Source organism: Coregonus clupeaformis, chromosome 27 (genome assembly GCF_020615455.1).
Source record: "Coregonus clupeaformis isolate EN_2021a chromosome 27, ASM2061545v1, whole genome shotgun sequence".
Classification (NCBI taxonomy): domain Eukaryota; kingdom Metazoa; phylum Chordata; class Actinopteri; order Salmoniformes; family Salmonidae; genus Coregonus; species Coregonus clupeaformis.
This window is the reverse complement of record NC_059218.1, coordinates 2,240,469-2,260,548: the sequence shown is the minus strand read 5'-3', so window position 1 is coordinate 2,260,548 and position 20,080 is coordinate 2,240,469. Positions and strand designations below refer to the sequence as shown.

Here is a 20,080-nt window from a genome sequence, read left to right as displayed (position 1 = left end):
CCTCTTTGGATCTGATAACATCTCACAGCTCTCAAACACATATCATCAGCCTATAAGGGGTTAAATGATCTGATAAGGATCTCAGCGCTGTGACCATCTGAGAAAGGAAATGATCCTGTTCAAACTTTCATTAACTTTCCCCTCATTCATTCTCACACTCTTCCCCTTATTCTTCCTTTTACATGCAGTCACATCTCTCTCCCTCTGGGTGCTTCTGCACGACACTGCTCTGTTTAGTTATTCAGACATTTGATACAGAGTTTAATGTTTTTTTATTTTGGTTATATATTTTATGACCAAATATTGTGGAACTCACAATTTTCCAAGTCAAAACAGAGGAACACAAACAAATCTCTAAACATTCTTATTGTATTGTAGAAAGCTGTTATATGAACCCCAAGCTCACCTTGGCAGAGACAAACCTGGTATACCTAGCTTACCCGGTAACCCGCCAGATACTCCTAACTCACATGGTAAACCAACCAGTTAAACCTAGCCCACCAGGTTCGCATTCAGGAGGGTGCAACACACTGACTGTTGCAGACAGAAATGCCATTATTAGAGTTGACATGATGCCTTAATCTATACAGTATCAGTCATAAGTTTGGACACACCTACTAATTCCAGGGTTTTTCTTTATTTTTACTATTTTCTACATTGTAGAATAATAGTGAAGACATCAAAACTATGAAATAACACATATGTAATCATGTAGTAACCCAAAAAGTGTTATACAAATCAAAATATATTTTGTATTTGAGATTCTTCAAAGTAGCCACCCTTTGCCTTGGGTCCCCTGTAGCTCAGTTGGTAGAGCATGGCGCTTGCAACGCCAGGGTTGTGGGTTTGTTTCCCACGGGGGGCCAGTATGAAAAATGTATGCACTCACTAACTGTAAGTCGCTCTGGATAAGAGCGTCTGCTAAATGACTAAAATGTAAATGACAGCTTTGCACACTCTTGGCATTCTCTCAACCAGCTTCATGAGGTAGTCACCTGGAATGCATTTCAATTAACAGGTGTGCCTTCTTAAAAGTTAAATTGTGGAATTTCTTTCCTTCTTAATGCATTTGAGCCAATCAGTTGTGTTGTGACAAGTTAGGGGTGGTACACAGAAGATAGCCCTATTTGGTAAAATACAAATTTGAATGGCAAGAACAGCTCAAATAAACAAAGAGAAACGACAGTCCATCATTACTTTAAGACATGAAGGTCAGTCAATACGGAACATTTCAAGAACTTTGAAAGATTCTTGACGTGTAGTCGCAAAAACCATCAGGCGCTATGATGAAACTGGCTCTCATGAGGACCGCCACAGGAAAGGAAGACCCAGAGTTACCTCTGCTGCAGAGGATAAGTTCATTAGAGTTACCAGCCTCAGAAATTGCAGCCCAAATAAATGCTTCACAGAGTTCAAGTAACAGACACATCTCAACATCAACTGCTCAGAGGAGACTGCGTGAATCAGGCCGTCATGGTCGAATTGCTGCAAAGAAACCACTACTAAAGGACACCAATAAGAAGAAGAGACATGCTTGGGGCAAGAAACACAAGCAATGGACATTAGACCGGTGGAAATCTGTCCTTTGGTCTGATGAGTCCAAATTTGAAATGTTTGGTTCCAACCGCCGTGTCTTTGTGAGATGCAGAGTAGGTGAACGGATGATCTCCGCATGTGTGGTTCCCACCATGAAGCATGGAGGAGGAGGTGTGATGGTGTGGGGGTGCTTTGCTGGTGACACTGTCTGTGATTTATTTAGAATTCAAGGCACACTTAACCAGCATGGCTACCACAGCATTCTGCAGCAATACGCCATCCCATCTGGTTTGCGCTTAGTGGGACTATTATTTGTTTTTCAACAGGACAATGACCCAACACACCTCCAGGCTGTGTAAGGGCTATTTGACCAAGAAGGAGAGTGATGGAGTGCTGCATCAGATGACCTGGCCTCCACAATCACCCAACCTCAACCCAATTGAGTTGGTTTGGAATTAGTTGGACCGCAGAGTAAAGGAAAAGCAGCCAACAAGTGCTCAGCATATGTGGGAACTCCTTCAAGACTGTTGGAAGAGCATTCCAGGTGAAGCTGGTTAAGAGAATGCCAAGAGTGTGGAAATCTGTCATCAAGGCAAAGGGTGGCTACTATGAAGAATCTAAAATATATTTTGATTTGTTGAACACTTTTTTGGTTAATACATGATTCCATATGTGTTATTTCATAGTTTTGATGTCTTCACTATTATTCTACAATGTAGAAAATAGTAAAAATAAAGAAAAACCCTTGAAGGAGTAGGTGTGTCCAAACTTTTGACTGGTAATGTATGTCAGAAAGACATGTCTGTTCTACATAATGTATGTTGTCCAATCAGAACTCCAGATCCCAGCCGGACTCCTCGTCTGGGGGCGGGGCCTCGTTGTCATCAGGGAAACAGTCAAAGTTTCTGGTGTCCAGTGGACCCTCCACCTGGGAAAGAAGAGACACGGCTGAGTGTGTGTGTGTGTGTCTGTGTGTATATGTGTGTGTGTATATGCGTATTTACTCACAGTAGGAGTGAAAGGAGGGGCTAGAGTTGTCTGTCGGAGTCCCTCCCAATTAAAACCTTCAAACCACCTGAAGAGAAATAACAAAAATAGGGTATAGGGTGCCATTTCGGACACAGCCCAGGTTAGTCGTCCTAACTGTGACTAACTGTGGTAAATCATCTCTGTTGCTTTCAGTTGCTCTAGTGAGACATGGCTGTACGGGAGCTGAAGAATAAAATGTTATTTCAGAAAATGTAGCTATTTCTGTTCCATGCAGTCCTATCGGTAGGTAGCTACAGTAGTCCTCATCACCATGGTAACTCTTACTTGTGTTTCTGTATGTCCTTCACCCCGTTCTTCTGGTTCCCCACCCTCTCAGATGGGTTGTCCCTGGGCAATACAAACACATACAGTTACATAAACACACTGCGCAAGCACCATTTGATGAGGTCTCTATGCTCTCTGTGTGTGTGTGGTGTGTGTGTGTCTGTGTGTGTGTTTGTATGTACAGTGGGGAAAAAAAGTATTTAGTCAGCCACCAATTGTGCAAGTTCTCCCACTTAAAAAGATGAGAGAGGCCTGTAATTTTCATCATAGGTACACGTCAACTATGACAGACAAATTGAGATTTTTTTTCTCCAGAAAATCACATTGTAGGATTTTTAATGAATTTATTTGCAAATTATGGTGGAAAATAAGTATTTGGTCACCTACAAACAAGCAAGATTTCTGGCTCTCACAGACCTGTAACTTCTTCTTTAAGAGGCTCCTCTGTCCTCCACTCGTTACCTGTATTAATGGCACCTGTTTGAACTTGTTATCAGTATAAAAGACACCTGTCCACAACCTCAAACAGTCACACTCCAAACCCCATTATGGCCAAGACCAAAGAGCTGTCAAAGGACACCAGAAATAAAAATTGTAGACCTGCACCAGGCTGGGAAGACTGAATCTGCAATAGGTAAGCAGCTTGGTTTGAAGAAATCAACTGTGGGAGCAATTATTAGGAAATGGCCACTGATAATCTCCCTCGATCTGGGGCTCCACGCAAGATCTCACCCCGTGGGGTCAAAATGATCACAAGAACGGTGAGCAAAAATCCCAGTACCACACGGGGGGACCTAGTGAATGACCTGCAGAGAGCTGGGACCAAAGTAACAAAGCCTACCATCAGTAACACACTACGCCGCCAGGGACTCAAATCCTGCAGTGCAAGACGTGTCACCCTGCTTAAGCCAGTACATGTCCAGGCCCGTCTGAAGTTTGCTAGAGTGCATTTGGATGATCCAGAAGAGGATTGGGAGAATGTCATATGGTCAGATGAAACCAAAATATAACTTTTTGGTAAAAACTCAACTCTTCGTGTTTGGAGGACAAAAAATGCTGAGTTGCATCCAAAGAACACCATACCTACTGTGAAGCATGGGGGTGGAAACATCATGCTTTGGGGCTGTTTTTCTGCAAAGGGACCAGGACGACTGATCCGTGTAAAGGAAATAATGAATGGGGCCATGTATCGTGAGATTTTGAGTGAAAACTTCCTTCCATCAGCAAGGGCATTGAAGATGAAACGTGGCTCGGTCTTTCAGCATGACAATGATCCCAAACACACCGCCCGGGCAACGAAGGAGTGGCTTCGTAAGAAGCATTTCTAGGTCCTGGAGTGGCCTAGCCAGTCTCCAGATCTCAACCCCATAGAAAATCTTTGGAGGGAGTTGAAAGTCCGTGTTGCCCAGCGACAGCCCCAAAACATCACTGCTCTAGAGGAGATCTGCATGGAGGAATGGGCCAAAATACCAGCAACAGTGTGTGAAAACCTTGTGAAGACTTACAGAAAACGTTTGACCTGTGTCATTGCCAACAAAGGGTATATAACAAATTATTGAGAAACTTTTGTTGTTGACCAAATACTTATTTTCCACCATAATTTGCAAATAAATTCATTAAAAATCCTACAATGTGATTTTCTGGATTTTTTTTCTAATTTTGTCTGTCATAGTTGACGTGTACCTATGATGAAAATTACAGGCCTCTCTTATCTTTTTAAGTGGGAGAACATGCACAATTGGTGGCTGACTAAATACTTTTTTTCCCCCACTGTACCTGCAGAGGCGTTTGATGAGGTTGGCTGCACTCTTGGAGATCTTCTTGGGGAACTCCACCATGTCGATTCCTCTCAGGATGATGTTATAGGTGTTCATAGGGTCAGAACCAGAGAACGGAGGACTGGAGAAGGAGAGGGAGAAAAATACAGTCTCGACATTGAGACCAATAAGAAGACCCCATCTCTGAGCACACACACACACACGCTGTACCTGCCGCTGAGCAGTTCATAGATGAGTATCCCCAGGGACCAGCAGTCAGCAGAGATATCGTGTCCCTTGTTCAGGATGATCTCTGGGGCCACATATTCTGGAGTCCCACAGAACGTCCACGTCTTCTGACCCAGACCCACCTTCTTAGCAAAGCCAAAGTCCACCTGATAGATAAACACGCACACTAAATAGGGTTCCTATTTTGTTTCTGTGTGTCTGTGGCCCGAGATACAATCAACTGAAGATGATGGAAACCACACTGCCTGTTTATTCAGAAACCTATGCTGTGTTGGAGGTGTTAACCGCATTAAAATATGTGTGTTTGTGTGTGTACCAGTTTAGCGTATCCTCTGTGATCCAGTATGATGTTCTCAGGTTTGAGGTCTCTGTAGATGATACCTCTAACATGGAGGAAGGCCAGAGCCTCTACAACACAGCCTGTATAGAAACGTGTGGTGCCGTCATCAAACGAACCCCTGGAAAAGTCACATGAAAATGTTTATTTGAATAGTCCCATAGATGATCTATGGGTGCTCAAACTATCAACTGCAACTCTATTGATATGTAACAACTTGCTAGGATTAGGGTTATGGTTAGGGTTGGAGCTAGGGTTAGGGTTGAACTGGGATGTGGACATGAAGCTAGGGTTAGGTTGTGGTTGAGGCTAGGGTTAGAATTAAACCGAGATGTGGGCATGAAGTTAGGGTTAGGGTTGAGGCTAGGGTTAGAGTTGAACTGAGATGTGGGCATGGAGATAGGGTTAGGGTTGAGGGTTAGAGTTGAACTGAGATGTGGGCATGAAGCTAGGGTTAGGGTTGAGGCTAAGGTTAGAGTTGAACTGAGATGTGGGCATGAAGCTAGGGTTAGGGTTAGTGGATAGCTGGCTGAGCAGTTTGTTTACAGACAGGTTTCATTTGCAGTCGTTCTAGATGTACACACACACACACCTGGCACTCAGTAGAGTCCACAGTTCTCCTCCCAGACAGGCCTCCTGCAGCATGTACAGATACTTGGAGTCCCTGAACGTCCGATACAACCTGGACAGGACACACAGCGTCAGTGTGTGTGTGCGTAACTGTCGGTGAAGTGGCTGTGTGGTGTGTGTGTGTGTGTTTGTGTACCGGACGGTGAAGGGGCCGTGTGCGTCCATCATGATGCGTCTCTCTGAGAGGATGTGACCCTGCTGACTGGTGTCCAGAATGTGACGCTTCTTCAGAACCTTCATAGCAAACGACCTGCTGGGATCACTCTTCAACTGCACCTGAACACACACACATTATACATATTAAACACACACACATCACAGTCGTGTTAGTACACACACTCACACTTACCAGTTCGACGCGACTGAAGCCTCCGACTCCGAGTGTACAGATGACGTGGAAATCATTGAGAGACACGCTGGAAAAAAACACTGCCTCTGCCTCCAACCTGGAGACAAGGGGTCAATCAATTGCCCAATATCTTTTCACTGAAATTAGTGAGTCTGTATGGTTGGATATACAGTATCACAAACTAAATTGACTAAACTTAGTTTGGTGAAACAAGAAAAAGTTAGAAAGAGAATGAAAGAAGAGAATTCAGAGATGTAGTGACACTTACTTGGCCTTGAGCTCATCACTCTCGTTCTGTCTGCTGCTGACATCATCAAGCCCTCCAATCAGCTGCATGAATGACCTGGAACAGGGGAGGGGTAGAGTTACACAACCCCACATCAACCAATGAAGAACAGTTCAATTACACACACGCACGCACCACAGTTTGTTGGTGGCACCTTAATTGGGGAGGACGGGCTTATAGTAATGGCTGGAATAGAATGAATGGAATGGTAATTGAACTCATCAAACACATTGTTTCCATTTACTCCATTTCAGACATTATTTTGAGCTGTCCTCCCCTCAGCAGCCTCCTGTGGCACACACACACACTCTCTCTCTCACTCTCTCTCGCTCTCTCTCTCTCTCTCCCACCCCCCTGGGTCTCTCACTCTCTGTCCACGACCAGGCAGGTGACTTCTCCTACTGCTGTGACACTGGCCGTTCGAACATCCTCCCTGGGGAGAGAGAGAAATATTAATACAATAATTCATTATCAACATAAATAAGAAGTAATCTTTATTATCTTACTTTGCCCAATACAATTCTACTCTAAACCTATAAGAGTATATGTTTACTTAGGCAATTGGTTGGTGTGTTTGGTTAGTATGTAATATGAATACATTACATGCCACGTTTTGTCTTTGGCTGTTCTCTAAAGCTGCTTGTTGTTGTTTGGTTGTTAGAGGTGCTGTTGTCTCACCCTTTTAGCGCCTGCTCTCCAAACCAGTCCCCGATAGAGAGTGTGGTCAGAAACTCTGGCTCCTCATTGGATGACTTCTGTTGCGTGACCTTTACCTGAGTGCAGCCAGGAGAGACGAGACAAAAAGGGGGGAGAGGAGAGGGGACGTGGGGAAGAGAGAGGAAGTTATTGGGAGGAAGTCTGTGAATTTAAATTATGATTATTACTGGTATGTTTTAATTGCATTACTGCATATGTCCACATGATGGCAGTATGATTGTGATTTTATACACTTCTCTCCTCCACCTCCTCTTCCTCACCTGTCCTTCGCTGATGATAAAGAAGGTGTCTCCCGTGGCACCCTGCCTGATGATGTAATCACCTTCACTGTAGTGAGTCTGAGAGAGAGAGAGTGAGAGAGATAGATAGAGGAGAGAGGGAGAAAGAGAGAAAGAGATAAAGAAAGGGAGTGGGAGAGGACAAGGGAAAGAGAACAGCAGGGGAGAAGAGAGAGAGAGGGACGTGGCTCTCAGACATTTTTACATTTTAGTCATTTAGCCGACGCTCTTATCCAGAGCGACTTACAGTTAGTGAGTGCATACATTATATATATATTTTTTCCCATACTGGCCTCACGTGGAAATCGAACCCACAACCCTGGCGTTGCAAGCGCCATGCTCTACCAACTGAGCTACACGGGGGAAGCACTTTACCACAGAAAGGAGAAACAGTCTGCGTGTCTCTAGAAGCTGGAAGGCATGTGACTTGTGTCTATGGCAGTATGCAGTTAACACATACACACATGCAAGTGCACTCACGCACACACACGAACACACACACTCTTAAAACAAATCCACACTGACTGTCACCACCAGCTGCTCTCCATCTGACCATGCCAGTGTGTGTGTGTGTGTGTGTGTGTGTGTGTGTACTCCTCACCTCCTCCAGAACATCAGCTACCTTACTAAGAACGTCCTCAGGCAACGACTGAAAGGAGGGAACACTGACAAAGAGAGAAAGAGAACAAGATCAATCTCAAATCAATTGTGTGAATAAGAATGTGAAAATACAGTGAGGGAAAAAAGTATTTGATCCCCTGCTGATTTTGTACGTTTGCCCACTGACAAAGACATGATCAGTCTATAATTTTAATGGTAGGTTTATTTGAACAGTGAGAGACAGAATAACAACAAAACAATCCAGAAAAATGCATGTCAAAAATGTTATAAATTGATTTGCATTTTAATGAGGGAAATACGTATTTGACCCCCTCTCAATCAGAAAGATTTCTGCCTCCCAGGTGTCTTTTATACAGGTAATGAGCTGAGATTAGGAGCATACTATTAAAGGGAGTGCTCCTAATCTCAGCTTGTTACCTGTATAAAATACACCTGTCCACAGAAGCAATCAATCATTCAGATTCCAAACTCTCCACCATAGCCAAGACCAAAGAGCTCTCCAAGGATGTCAGGGACAAGATTGTAGACCTACACAAGGCTGGAATGGGCTACAAGACCATCGCCAAGCAGCTTGGTGAGAAGGTGACAACAGTTGGTGCGATCATTTACAAATGGAAGAAACACAAAATAACTGTCAATCTTCCTCGGCCTGGGGCTCCATGCAAGATCTCACCTCGTGGAGTTGCAATGATCATGAGAACGGTGAGGAATCAGCCCAGAACTACCCGGGAGGATCTTGTCAATGATCTCAAGGCAGCTGGGACCATTGTCACCAAGAAAACAATTGGTAACACACTACGCTGTGAAGGACTGAAATCCTGCAGCGCCCGCATGGTCCCCCTGCTCAAGAAAGCACATATACATGCCCGTCTGAAGTTTGCCAATGAACATCTGAATGATTCAGAGGAGAACTGGGTGAAATTGTTTTGGTCAGATGAGACCAAAATGGAGCTCTTTGGAATCAACTCAACTTGCCGTGTTTGGAGGAGGAGGGATGCTGCCTATGACCCCAAGAACACCCTCCCCACCGTCAAACATGGAGGTGGAACCATTCTGCTTTGGGGGTGTTTTTCTGCTAAGGGGACAGGACAACTTCACCGCATCAAAGGGACGATGGACGGGGCCATGTACCGTCAAATCTTGGGTGAGAACCTCCTTCCCTCAGCCAGGGCATTGAAAATGGGTCGTGGATGAGTATTCCAGCATGACAATGACCCAAAACACACGGCCAAGGCAACAAAGGAGTGGCTCAAGAAGAAGCACATTAAGGTCCTGGAGTGGCCTGTCTCCAGACCTTAATCCCATAGCAAATCTGTGGAGGGAGCTGAAGGTTCGAGTTGCCAAACGTCAGCCTCGAAACCTTATTGACTTAGAGAAGATCTGCAAAGAGGAGTGGGACAGAATCCCTCCTGAGATGTGTGCAAACCTGGTGGCCAACTACAAGAAACATCTGACCTCTGTGATTTTAAACAAGGGTTTTGCCACCAAGTACTAAGTCATGTTTTGCAGATGGGTCAAATACTTATTTCCCTCATTAAAATGCAAATCAATTTATATCATTTTTGACATGCGTTTTTCAGGATTTATTTTTTTGTTATTCTGTCTATCACTGTTCAAATAAACCTACCATTAAAATTATAGACTGATCATTTCTTTGTCAGTGGGCAAACGTACAAAATCAGCAGGGGATCAAATAATTTTTTCCCTCACTGTATGTGACTAGGGTTGCAAAGGGAGGGTATATTACTTGAAATGTTCTAAGTTTACCAGTAAACTACCAGAATTTTGGTAACTTTCAAGAATTTTACGTAATTTATCACAATACATCTAGTGGCCCTTTTGGGTACTTCAGATTAGCATAGGTGTCTGTAATTATCTCTGGCCCTCTGCGTGGATTTATCACATGTAAAAATATATAAAATAATAAAATAAGATGATTTCAAAATAAAAAATAGAATGACGAAGCTGTAATAAATTATCCTAAATATAAACCATTAACTTAGTGAATACCATTTATAATGAGAGTTTCAGCACTTTATTGTCCCTCAGATGAAATCGTGGAGAGGAATGTTGATCTGTCTTCGTCCGTCCATCCGCTCATACGTTAGTCACACGCGATATCTCAGACAGCACTGGGCCAATTTTGACGAAACTTGGGCGAATGATGCGTCTTGCCATAGAGATCCGGCATATACAAAATTACACTGATTGACCCAAGGGGGGAGCTATAGTAATTTGTTAGTCATCATTCGTGTGGGATGACATGTTTACTGTTGCCTTGTTTTACAATGTAAATATGTCTTTGTTGTAAAAAAAATTGCGCCAAACTGGTGGCAGTTGTAAAAAGTCAATAGTTGAAAGAGTTGCAGAGTTAATTGAAAATAATGCCATTGTTGATTAGATGCTTTTCTTATTAATTAGGCTGTTTTCTTTTGAACCACATGGTCTATCCACTAGAAACTCATGGACAATATGGACACAGATATCAAAAATTAATACTATATACAATTAAACATTTTAAAAGTTATTTGAGTATAAATTACCAAAGTTACCATAGATTGCCATAGATTACCTGCTAATTACCAAAATGACAGAAGATTCCGGTAACTTTGGTAAATTACTTGTAGCTTTGCAACCCTAGACGTGACAGAAGCTAGCAAACATTCTGTGTTCTGTGGCTACTGAATCCTAATCATCTGTCTATTCAACTAGGCTCATAGAAGTCTGCAAAGCTGCATAATAAACTGTGTGTTTGAAGCAGAAGCTAACCGTGCATGTGTGTGTGTGCGTGCGTGCATGCTTGTGTGTGTGTGTTAGCTGTGTGTGCTACCTGCGGAGGAACTCCATATACTGGGAGTGTTTGATGAGTCCAGTCCTCATCATGATGGTCTGGAAACCCTGTCTGTCTATTGCCCACAGCTTAATTTCAGTCAGAGCTGAAGGGAGATATGGAGAGATGAGAAAGAAAGAAAGAAAGAAAGAGGGGCAGAGAGAGATATGAGGAAGTGGAGAGGGGAGACAGAAGAGTACGCCAATTTCAATGAATTTCAAAGCCTCCATATTCGCGCACCTGTTGCTCTCATGAACACTCCCCATCCCATTCAACACACAAAAAAAGATGATAATATGATTCAATCCTGTGGCATGTAGCCAGTAGAGGGAATGTCAATGAAAGCCTTACATACACAAACAATCAGAGATGCAGGCCCTGGAGTGTGTGCATGCGTGTGAGTGGTTGCTAAAGGAATGAGCATGGCACAGTTTCAAGGTTTCTCTCTCTCTCTCTCTCTCTCTCTCTCTCTCTCTCTCTCTCTCTCTCTCTCTCTCTCTCTCTCTCTCTCTCTCTCTCTCTCTCTCTCTCTCTCTCTCTCTCTCTCTCTCTCTCTCTCTCTCTCTCTCTCTCTCTCTCTCTCTCTCTCTCTCTCTCTCTCTCTCTCTCTCTCTCTCTCTCTCTCTCTCTCTCTCTCTCTCTCTCTCTCTCTCTCTCTCTCTCTCTCTCTCTCTGCTGCCCACACTGTAAGATCAACAACAACACATACACTCACACATACTGTCTTTATGCAAAAACATACACACACAATAACATACTTACAAAAGTACACACACAGTCACATGTGCAACAACATATAGCAGCACAGTACACATAGCAGTTGATAGGAAATGTCATTATCTCAACAGTTCTCCTTTTAGATATGAGAGCCTTGTGATAATTAAACATCCTTCACATCCCACTCTAATTATCTGCTATTACACACACACACAAAATGGCACTTGCACACACGCGTTGTTTCTCTCTATTCTAATAAGAGGGTAATTATATAGACATGCCCCTTTTTTCTCACCTCCTCCTCCCAACCCTCACAGACCCTGTCCTCACCTCCCCCCCGCCCACATCACACATGTTCACTACCTGTCAATCAACTCTGGTGATGGAGAGAGACAGAGACAAGGAAGAATGAAGGGCCAAACTGAACGCTGTCGACACGTGGTAAAATAAAAAGACTTGCAGGTGTGGAAAGAAGAGAGGATAGAGGAGAGGAAAGGACAAGGGAGAGATGCTAAAGGAGAGGGACTGAGAAAGCAGCCAAAGGAGTTGTTTCTTTTCCTATTCACCTCCCTCTCTCTCCCTCTCTCTCAGCAGACCAATAACTACCTGACCCTGAATTTCATTGTACAGTAGACACTTCACCACTCAGAGAGAGAGAGAGACAAGAAGAGAAGAAGAGTAGAAGAGTAGAAGGATGAAGAGCACCAAGTATTCTTTATTCTTTGTAAAAGGAATGATTTGTGAACTGTGGAGGCTGTCACCTACTCACGCACACACACACACCAATGAGAATGCATAAACACAAGAAGACAGGCAGCCTACTGACAGGACTGGCATATTACAGCCCAAATCAGACTGTAACCACGTACAGTGTGTGTGTGTGTGTGTGTGTCTGAAAATGACCCGTGGGTGGATTTTCAATTATTACGGTACCTCTCTGCTGAAATTAAATAAATACTTTTAGCACAGCGTAAATCTGACACCACGCCTCACCCCAATCACTTAGCCTCAACACATTCATACACACACACAGACACACACACACACACATTAGTCTGACACCAAATCTCACCTCAATCCATCAGACTAATCATTAGTGGCAGAGAGGAGGATGAACAGATTACAAAAACAATTCCTAATCCTGAACTCAATCAAATAAGTGTATGTGTGTCATTTTTACATTTTTTGTCATTTTAGCAGACGCTCTTATCCAGAGCGACTTACAGTTAGTGAGTGCATACATTTTTCATACTGGCCCCCCGTGGGAAACGAACCCACAACCCTGGCGTTGCAAGTGCCATGCTCTACCAACTGAGCTACAGTGGCCTACCTAAAATAGCAGTGATGTGAGTGTGTTACCTGTAACAGTAGCAGTCCTTGTACAGTTGTAGAGGATGGCCAGTTCTCCAAAGACCTTCCCAGGATCGATGGTGCACAGCTTCTGTTCCCCTTTAGTCACCTCCACCTTCCCCTCTACACACCCGCACGCACACACACGCACAACCGCACACACACACACACACTCAGGCACGCACATAACCAACATTACATCATCAAACCTGCCTGAACTGAACAGAACTCCCCAACTCCCCACTCATTCACACTTAAAGGCATGCATTAATATGAATCATCTCTTCATGGTAATACACCCACACTCTCTTGATGGATGTTTACCGAAGTGAATGGACTGTATAATCAACATGGTCTAATTGTGTGTGTGTGTGTGTGTGTGTGTGTGTGTGTGTGTGTGTGTGTGTGTGTCTGTGTGTGTGTGTGTGTGTGAATGAGAAACAGAGAGAGACAAAGGACAGATTAACAGATATTTTTAAGAGGAGAGGAGTCGAGGTGACAGGAACAGATGTCTCAGAGCGCCTGAGAGAGCAAGAAGTGTGTGTGTGTGTGACCTGTCTGCCTCTGCTACAGTGAGCTCACTGTATGATATCACCTGATCTACAGTATCATCAAAGGTTTGTATAACTAAACCAAGATAGACCATAGCCTGTCGTTTCAAATGGGAACAAATGACCTATAGTGGGCAGAACAAGCAAGGAGGTGGGCAGAGCCAAGCATGAGATAGTGAGATCCTATTGGTGCGTTCTAGCAGTCATTTGCATATTTCCGTTGGGGTACGCCTACTCTGTGAAGTGCGTGTGTGCAGTAACTGAATTAGCCTTTGCACACCTTCAAAACAATGCAATTTTTGGAAACTTTGGCAAAGGGTAAAGTCTACAAAACGTAGTCCACTCTGTTTGTAACAAATTGTAGTTTTGGGAACAAAAAACTGTATTGAGATCAAATGTTTGATCGATAAGTAAATTAGCAGAATGTCGGCCAAAATCCATCTTGTTCCATCATCTCCCACTGCCAGCCACTGGGCTTTTGGTAGTGAGTGAAAACGCCAACCGGATGCTTCACATTTATACATCCGGTGAAATATCTGTCTCATTGTTCTATCTGTGGTATTATCTGTCCCTCCCTTGCCTCCCTTTTCGCCTAGACTATCATACCTTCTCACCTCTCTACTTCCCTATTCCCTTCCTCTCTCTCACCCTCCCTCTCTCACCCTCCCTCCCTCCATCTCTCACCCTCCCTCCATCTTTCACCCTCTCTCCCCACCTCTTCCCCTTCTCTCTCACCCGCCCGCCCTCCCTCTTCTCTCTATCCCTCTTCATTTGCCAATTTTCCCACCTCTCTTACGCTCCATCTCTCCCTACCTCCCCCTCCCCATCCTTCCATCTCCCTCAATGCCTCTCACCCTCCAGTACATAGACCAGAGATCCGTCGTCTCCCTCCTGTATGACACAGCAGCCCCGGGCCAGACAAGTGGGATGCATACAGTCAACTATGGTCTGAATCTACACAGAGAGAGAGAGAGAGGGAGAGAGAGAGAGAGAGAGAGAGAGAGAGAGAGAGAGAGAGAGAGAGAGAGAGAGAGAGAGAGAGAGAGAGAGAGAGAGAGAGAGAGAGAGAGAGAGAGAGAGAGAGGAGAGAAATAAATGAACAGGAACAGACAGTGAGAGTACCAGTGGTACCACAGTAATACTATACAGTCGTAGCAATATTAGTACCTGTTCCTGCTCCAGGTGTTTCATGAATTCATTCTCCAACAGAGCTCTATGGATCAGCTCTCTAGACCTGTGCACATGTAAAGAGACTGGGTCAGTGTCTTTGTGTGTGTGTGTGGGTGTGTGTGTGTGTCTGTATGTACTCACTCTTCACTCTTGCTGTAGTTGGTAAGTGTGACGTGTGTGAGTTGGGCAGGGTCCAGGGCTGTGGGTTCTGCTGATATTGCCTGTCTCTTAGTCCTCTGCGGCTCATCAGGCACTGGTGGGGACAGCCCGGGTCCTGACAGACACCCATTTTGGTTAGGCTTTACCTCAGGGAGCTAACACAGTCTTGTGGCAGGCAGGAGACTGCGTTCAACCCCAATCTGTCACATTAGCCTTGAGAGTGATGGCTCACAGGTTCATGCCCAACTACCCTTGAATTCACTGAACACCCCCAGGAGCGTTATGACTGGTTTGGTACCCTGTGTTGTTTTCCGTTTCCCATAGGTCTGTGTTGTATTAGAGGTGCATGGTAATGCTACTTAAGGTGTAATGACTAGTTAGGTACCTACCTGTGTTCTCTGTGCTCCCAGTGGTCCCTGTGTGTTGTGGAGCGTTGCGATGGCGGTCCAGTTCTGTCTGCAGCTGTCTGATGAGGTCATCTTTAGTGTCCAGCTCCAACTCCAGCTCATCTATCAGACCGTCTCTCTGGCGGAGCTCCTCAATCTTCAGCTGCAGTGCAAACTGCAAGTCCCTCAGAGTACCCATAGCCCTGATATACACACATACAGCATGCACATTTCATGCAGGAGGACAGGCAGGCAGACAGAGGCACACACACAGGAATGGGGAATAAAGAGTTTCACTAGTGAGTTTTGGGGACATCTCCACCAAATGCAAAATTAATTATTGCCTGCTTAATCCCATAATCATAGTGAAATACAATAACCATATGCATATACAGGTTACAATAAAACAGAAATATAGAAACACACATAAACCACTTGCTGATAATTTGGGAATGTCGAGTTTATGCAGTAAAAATACATTTGATGAAGTAAAACATTTTGTCCTACCTGTCCAAGCTCTTGTCTGGGTGTAAGTGAAGAAGAAGCTCGTACCGACTGCTAATGCTGCATTCACAAACTCATCATGTGTCAATTGATTTATAGCTGGTGTGAAAAGCAAACATGATAGGCTATTCGAAAGGAGACTGCGACGAATGTGAATTAAAACGGAAGTTTTAAAGGTGTAAAAAGACACTTCAGATCATGAAGAGAGACAGATACCAACCAGACACGTTCTCGCCCTTTGCCGGTTGCGCTCGAGTGAAGAACCGATCGCTCAAATGACAATTTCTAGAGTAGCCAATATCGCCATACGCGGAGCAGGGCGCGCGCGGCCATTGGCATACAAGTTTTGATATATTGTTTTACATAAATGTATGGACGATTAATTTACATCAATTAAATAGTATCCTTAACAACATCTTAATACATTGGATTCACATGTTTTGCCTGAGATCTGTCAAGCTCAATATGTTGAATAGGCCTTTTGCTAATAAGATTGTTAACACCTTTTAGATTTTTTTTATGTGGGCAAATCCATGTTACTTGTTTATATGTAAAAACAACTTTATTCATCAACCGCGGCGAATCTCCACATCAGATTGTAAATCTATATTTGTTGCATTCAGGCGAATCTGTGGTCTCCACAACTAGATTTACTTAGAAGAAGAACCATCATGGCGGCGCCCTGCACGGAAAACAATCACAAGCAAGGCAAATTGGAATTGTATCCTATGTACTCCACATAAAACGTCAATATAACGTTTATTTACATTAACAACGCTTGATCGTATATTGCCTCTTCAACGTTGTATGCATATTTTGATAATTTAGCATGAAACAGAGTGAAAACGTCCTTGACAGTCCCTCAGTGCACTAGACGTCCCGTTCCCATCTAGTCTCGAGGCGTCCATCGCACTCCAGTCCCTCTCCCCAGACCGCGAGCTCCGGAAAGGAGGCATCAGCAAGGAACTCACGGTGTCCGGCAGCACGCTGTCTGTGTGAGTGTCTGCTGTGTGTGCGCGTGTACTACCACATAGTGTAATTTATGATGTAAGTGTGTACGGAAACCTGGGAAATACCCTACTAGTACTTCAAGCTATAGGCCGATAGCGTTGACATGTCACGTATGTAATCATATGGAAAGGATGATAACGGAAAGACTGACGTACTCTCTGGAGAGTAGAGGACTAATTTCACAAGATCAAAGTGGGTTCAGGAAAGGCAGGGGAACGATGGATCCTGTACTGTGTCTTGAGTCAGTCATACGGAAGGCACAGGCAAATAAGGAGGTGGTGGTAGCCGTTTTCTTTGATGTAGAGAAGGCTTATGATGTGGAAGGAAGGCCTACTTATCAAGCTGGATAACATGGGGGTTGGAGGAAGGGTTTTTAACTGGATAAAGGACCTCTTTATTGGGAGGTCATTGTTAGCGGATGATGGAGCGATGTGGAAGAGCGGGATAGATACTACCCATACAGCCAGAAGTAGAGCAGTGGTGCCTTAGGTGGGGCTTCAAGTTTTCAGTTGAGAAAACACAGACTGTGTTTTTTTCTAGAAGGAAGATTGAGGAGGAAATATACTTGAAGTTGTATGGAAGGAATCTGGAGGGTGGGGAGGGTTTAGGTTCCTGGGGGTTTGGTTTGACACTCGAATGACATGGGCATATTAACAGAGTAGTTGTCAAAGGAAATAAAATACTGAATGTGATGCGTTGCTTGTCAGGAATGGAGTGGGGGGCAGATAGAATGGCATTGAAAATGATATATAGAACTGTTAAGGTCATCAATGGATTATGGAAGTATAGCATATGGATCAGCAGCTCAGACATCTTTAAAAAGGCTAGATTTAATCCAGGCCCAAGCCCTAAGAATGTGTTGTGGAGCAATCAGGACCTCCCCGGTGGCAGCGATGGAGGTAGAGATGCCATTTAAGTTAAGAAGACAACAGCTAGCCATGACATATTGGGTAAATCTACAAGGACATAAGGTTACACATCCTACAGAAAAAGGTGCTCCTAGAGCGCTGGGAACATGAATGGAATCTCAATACAAGCTTTGGGTGGATAGGCAATTGCATGGCGAGAGAGATGGGGTTGTTTAGGAGGTAGTTTAGCCCCTCTGTTGCTCTTCCTGCTATCCAACCTTGGTTTCTCCCTCAGCCAGTGATATATCTAGGGTTGCTTGAGAGGGTAAGAGATGTTGAGGAAGGAGTAGATGAAGTTGTAAGTGAACATTTAAGAACACAATACTATGCTTTCTTGAATATATTCAGATGGATCTAAGGGACCCTAAAACAGGGAGGACAGGAGCAACTTTTAGTGTTCCTGAGTTTAAGGTGGCAGTGATGAAAGAGCAACGGATAATCTATCTGTTTACACAATGGAGTTGTTGGCCATACTATTGGCTGCAGAGTGGGTGGAGGAGGTGAGGCCAGACGGTAGTCATCTGCTCTGACTCCTGTGCAGTACTGATGAGCTTAAATTCATGTGTGTCTCAGAGCAGACATGATGTATTGTATGAGGTTTTGCAGTGCTTGTATAGGGTGAGACAGATGGGGGTATTTGTGATGTTCCTCTGGGTACCAGCTCATGTGGGAGTAGAGGGGAATGAGGAGGTGGATGTTATCGCCAAGCAGGCTCTTAAACATCCTAATGTTGAGATGGAATTGTCAAATCAGTAAAGCAGAAGCCAGGGGGTTAATAAGAACAGTGGTTAAAAATAAGTGGCAAGAGTTGTGGAACAGGGAGAGAAAGGGAAGACACCTGTATAAGATCAAGGAAAAGGTGGAGGCAGGGAGGTCCTCAGGCTGAGAGAGAAGGGAGGAAAGTGTAGTCACAAGGCTCAATAGTACATTGAAATTGATGGGGAAACATCTGACTGGGAGGTGTGATCATTGTCAGGAGGAGATGGAGACAGTGGAACATCTTCTATTTCAGTGCCAGAAATATGTGAAAGAAAGGGAGCGATTGTTATTAGATTTGAAGAGTAATGGGGTTGAAGAGCCAGTATTAAGTGAACTGCTGGGGAAATCTTCAGGGGATGTAGTATTTAATTATGTATTTAGTTTCCTTAGGGAGTAGAGATTATTGGGTAGGATTTAGACATTCACTGTCTCTGGTGCACACTCCAGTCCAGTTGGTGGCGCTAATGCACCTTAAAGTTGGTTGCCAACCGCCATATAAAATCCACAGAAGAAGGTGTATGTGTGTATGGTGGTCCTACTGTATACAAGATTGTTGAGTTGTATCATACTGATCGGTCATGTGAATCTCTCTCCCTCAACTCTTCTTTCTCCTTTATCTCCTCCATCCCTCTTTCCATCAGGAGGTGGAGAGCCGATGAGGCCCGTATTCTGCGTGTCTCTGTGGGGTCGTTTATGGACCACCTCTCCCTTGTGATGGAGACCATGGAGGCCTTTGGACCCCCTGTCACTCGGTGACCACACAAACATACACCTTCTGCTCTACAATGACATGATGACCAGAGGGAAATAAGAGAAACCCAGGAGGAGCTGCTGTGATCCCCAGTAAAGAGGGACACATGTGTCCCAATTTCAATAATCCTATTCAAATAAGGGAACTGGAACCAGAAACACCGGGATTGCAATAGTACCCGTGCTATTTATTTAGACACATGGGAATTGCCTTATTTCGGTGGTGTATGGATAGACTATTTCTTTGTTTACATTTGACTATGTATTAATTTGGTTGTATTGTGGAATAAACATTTTTCAAAAATTACATTGTCTTACGTCAGATAGTGTGACGTACAAAACATTAGGAACACCTGCTCTTTCCATGACATAGACTGACCAGGTGAATCCAGGTGAAAGTTATGATCCCTTATTGATGTCACTTGTTAAATCCACTTCAAATCAGAGTAGATGAAGGGGAGGAGACAGGTTAAAGAAGGATTTCTAAGCCTTGAGACATGGATTGTGTGTGTGCCATTCAGAGGGTGAATTGGCGAGACAAATTATTTAAGTGCCTTTGAACGGGGTATGGTAGTAGGTGCCAGGCGCACTGGTAGGCCTCCTGTAGCTCAGTTGGTAGAGCATGGCGCTTGCAACACCAGGGTTGTGGGTTTGATTCCTATGGGGGGCCAGTATGAAAAATGTATGCACTCACTAACTGTAAGTCGCTCTGGATAAGAGCATCTGCTAAATGACTAAAATATAAATGTTTTGAGTGTGTCAAGAACTTCAACACTGCTGGGTTGCTCAACAGTTTCCTGTATATGTATCAAGAATGGTCCACCACCCAAAGGACATCCAGCCAACTTGACAACTGTGGGATGCATTGGAGTCAACATGGGCCAGCAACCCTGTCGACACTATGTAGAGTC

General features: G+C 44.1%; 2 protein-coding genes across 2 annotated transcripts; one reads left to right on the top strand and one right to left on the bottom strand.

Annotated features, from left to right (window-relative positions):
* Nucleotides 1-2,301: 2,301 nt before the first annotated feature.
* Nucleotides 2,302-15,996, bottom strand: LOC121541537 (cGMP-dependent protein kinase 1). The gene is made up of 21 exons (XM_041850612.2): nucleotides 15,745-15,996; nucleotides 15,241-15,440; nucleotides 14,834-14,966; nucleotides 14,690-14,756; nucleotides 14,377-14,476; nucleotides 12,981-13,094; nucleotides 10,905-11,010; nucleotides 8,055-8,118; nucleotides 7,436-7,513; nucleotides 7,137-7,231; nucleotides 6,826-6,891; nucleotides 6,441-6,515; nucleotides 6,173-6,269; nucleotides 5,960-6,099; nucleotides 5,786-5,875; nucleotides 5,173-5,314; nucleotides 4,839-5,002; nucleotides 4,627-4,749; nucleotides 2,851-2,913; nucleotides 2,545-2,611; nucleotides 2,302-2,464 (listed from the first exon to the last, which is right to left on the bottom strand). The coding sequence occupies exons 2-21, from the start codon at nucleotides 15,434-15,436 to the stop codon at nucleotides 2,366-2,368; spliced, it is 2,079 nt and encodes a 692-aa protein (XP_041706546.1). The 5' UTR covers nucleotides 15,437-15,440; nucleotides 15,745-15,996; the 3' UTR covers nucleotides 2,302-2,365.
* Nucleotides 15,997-16,400: 404 nt separating this feature from the next.
* LOC121541127 (EKC/KEOPS complex subunit LAGE3) lies at nucleotides 16,401-19,476 on the top strand. The gene is made up of 3 exons (XM_041850105.2): nucleotides 16,401-16,462; nucleotides 16,608-16,736; nucleotides 19,061-19,476. The coding sequence occupies exons 1-3, from the start codon at nucleotides 16,413-16,415 to the stop codon at nucleotides 19,173-19,175; spliced, it is 294 nt and encodes a 97-aa protein (XP_041706039.1). The 5' UTR covers nucleotides 16,401-16,412; the 3' UTR covers nucleotides 19,176-19,476.
* The last annotated feature ends 604 nt before the right edge of the window (nucleotides 19,477-20,080 follow it).

Coding starts and splice junctions, on each gene's coding strand:
- LOC121541127 (XM_041850105.2), top strand. CDS start 16,413: ATGGCGGCGCCCTGCACGGAAAACAATCACAAGCAAGGCAAATTGGAA. Junction 16,463..16,607: donor AAGCAAGGCAAATTGGAATT/GTATCCTATGTA, acceptor ACAGTCCCTCAG/TGCACTAGACGTCCCGTTCC. Junction 16,737..19,060: donor TCCGGCAGCACGCTGTCTGT/GTGAGTGTCTGC, acceptor TCTTTCCATCAG/GAGGTGGAGAGCCGATGAGG.
- LOC121541537 (XM_041850612.2), bottom strand. CDS start 15,436: ATGGGTACTCTGAGGGACTTGCAGTTTGCACTGCAGCTGAAGATTGAG. Junction 6,270..6,440: donor AGTGATGAGCTCAAGGCCAA/GTAAGTGTCACT, acceptor CCTTGTCTCCAG/GTTGGAGGCAGAGGCAGTGT. Junction 5,003..5,172: donor ACAGAGGATACGCTAAACTG/GTACACACACAA, acceptor TTTATCTATCAG/GTGGACTTTGGCTTTGCTAA.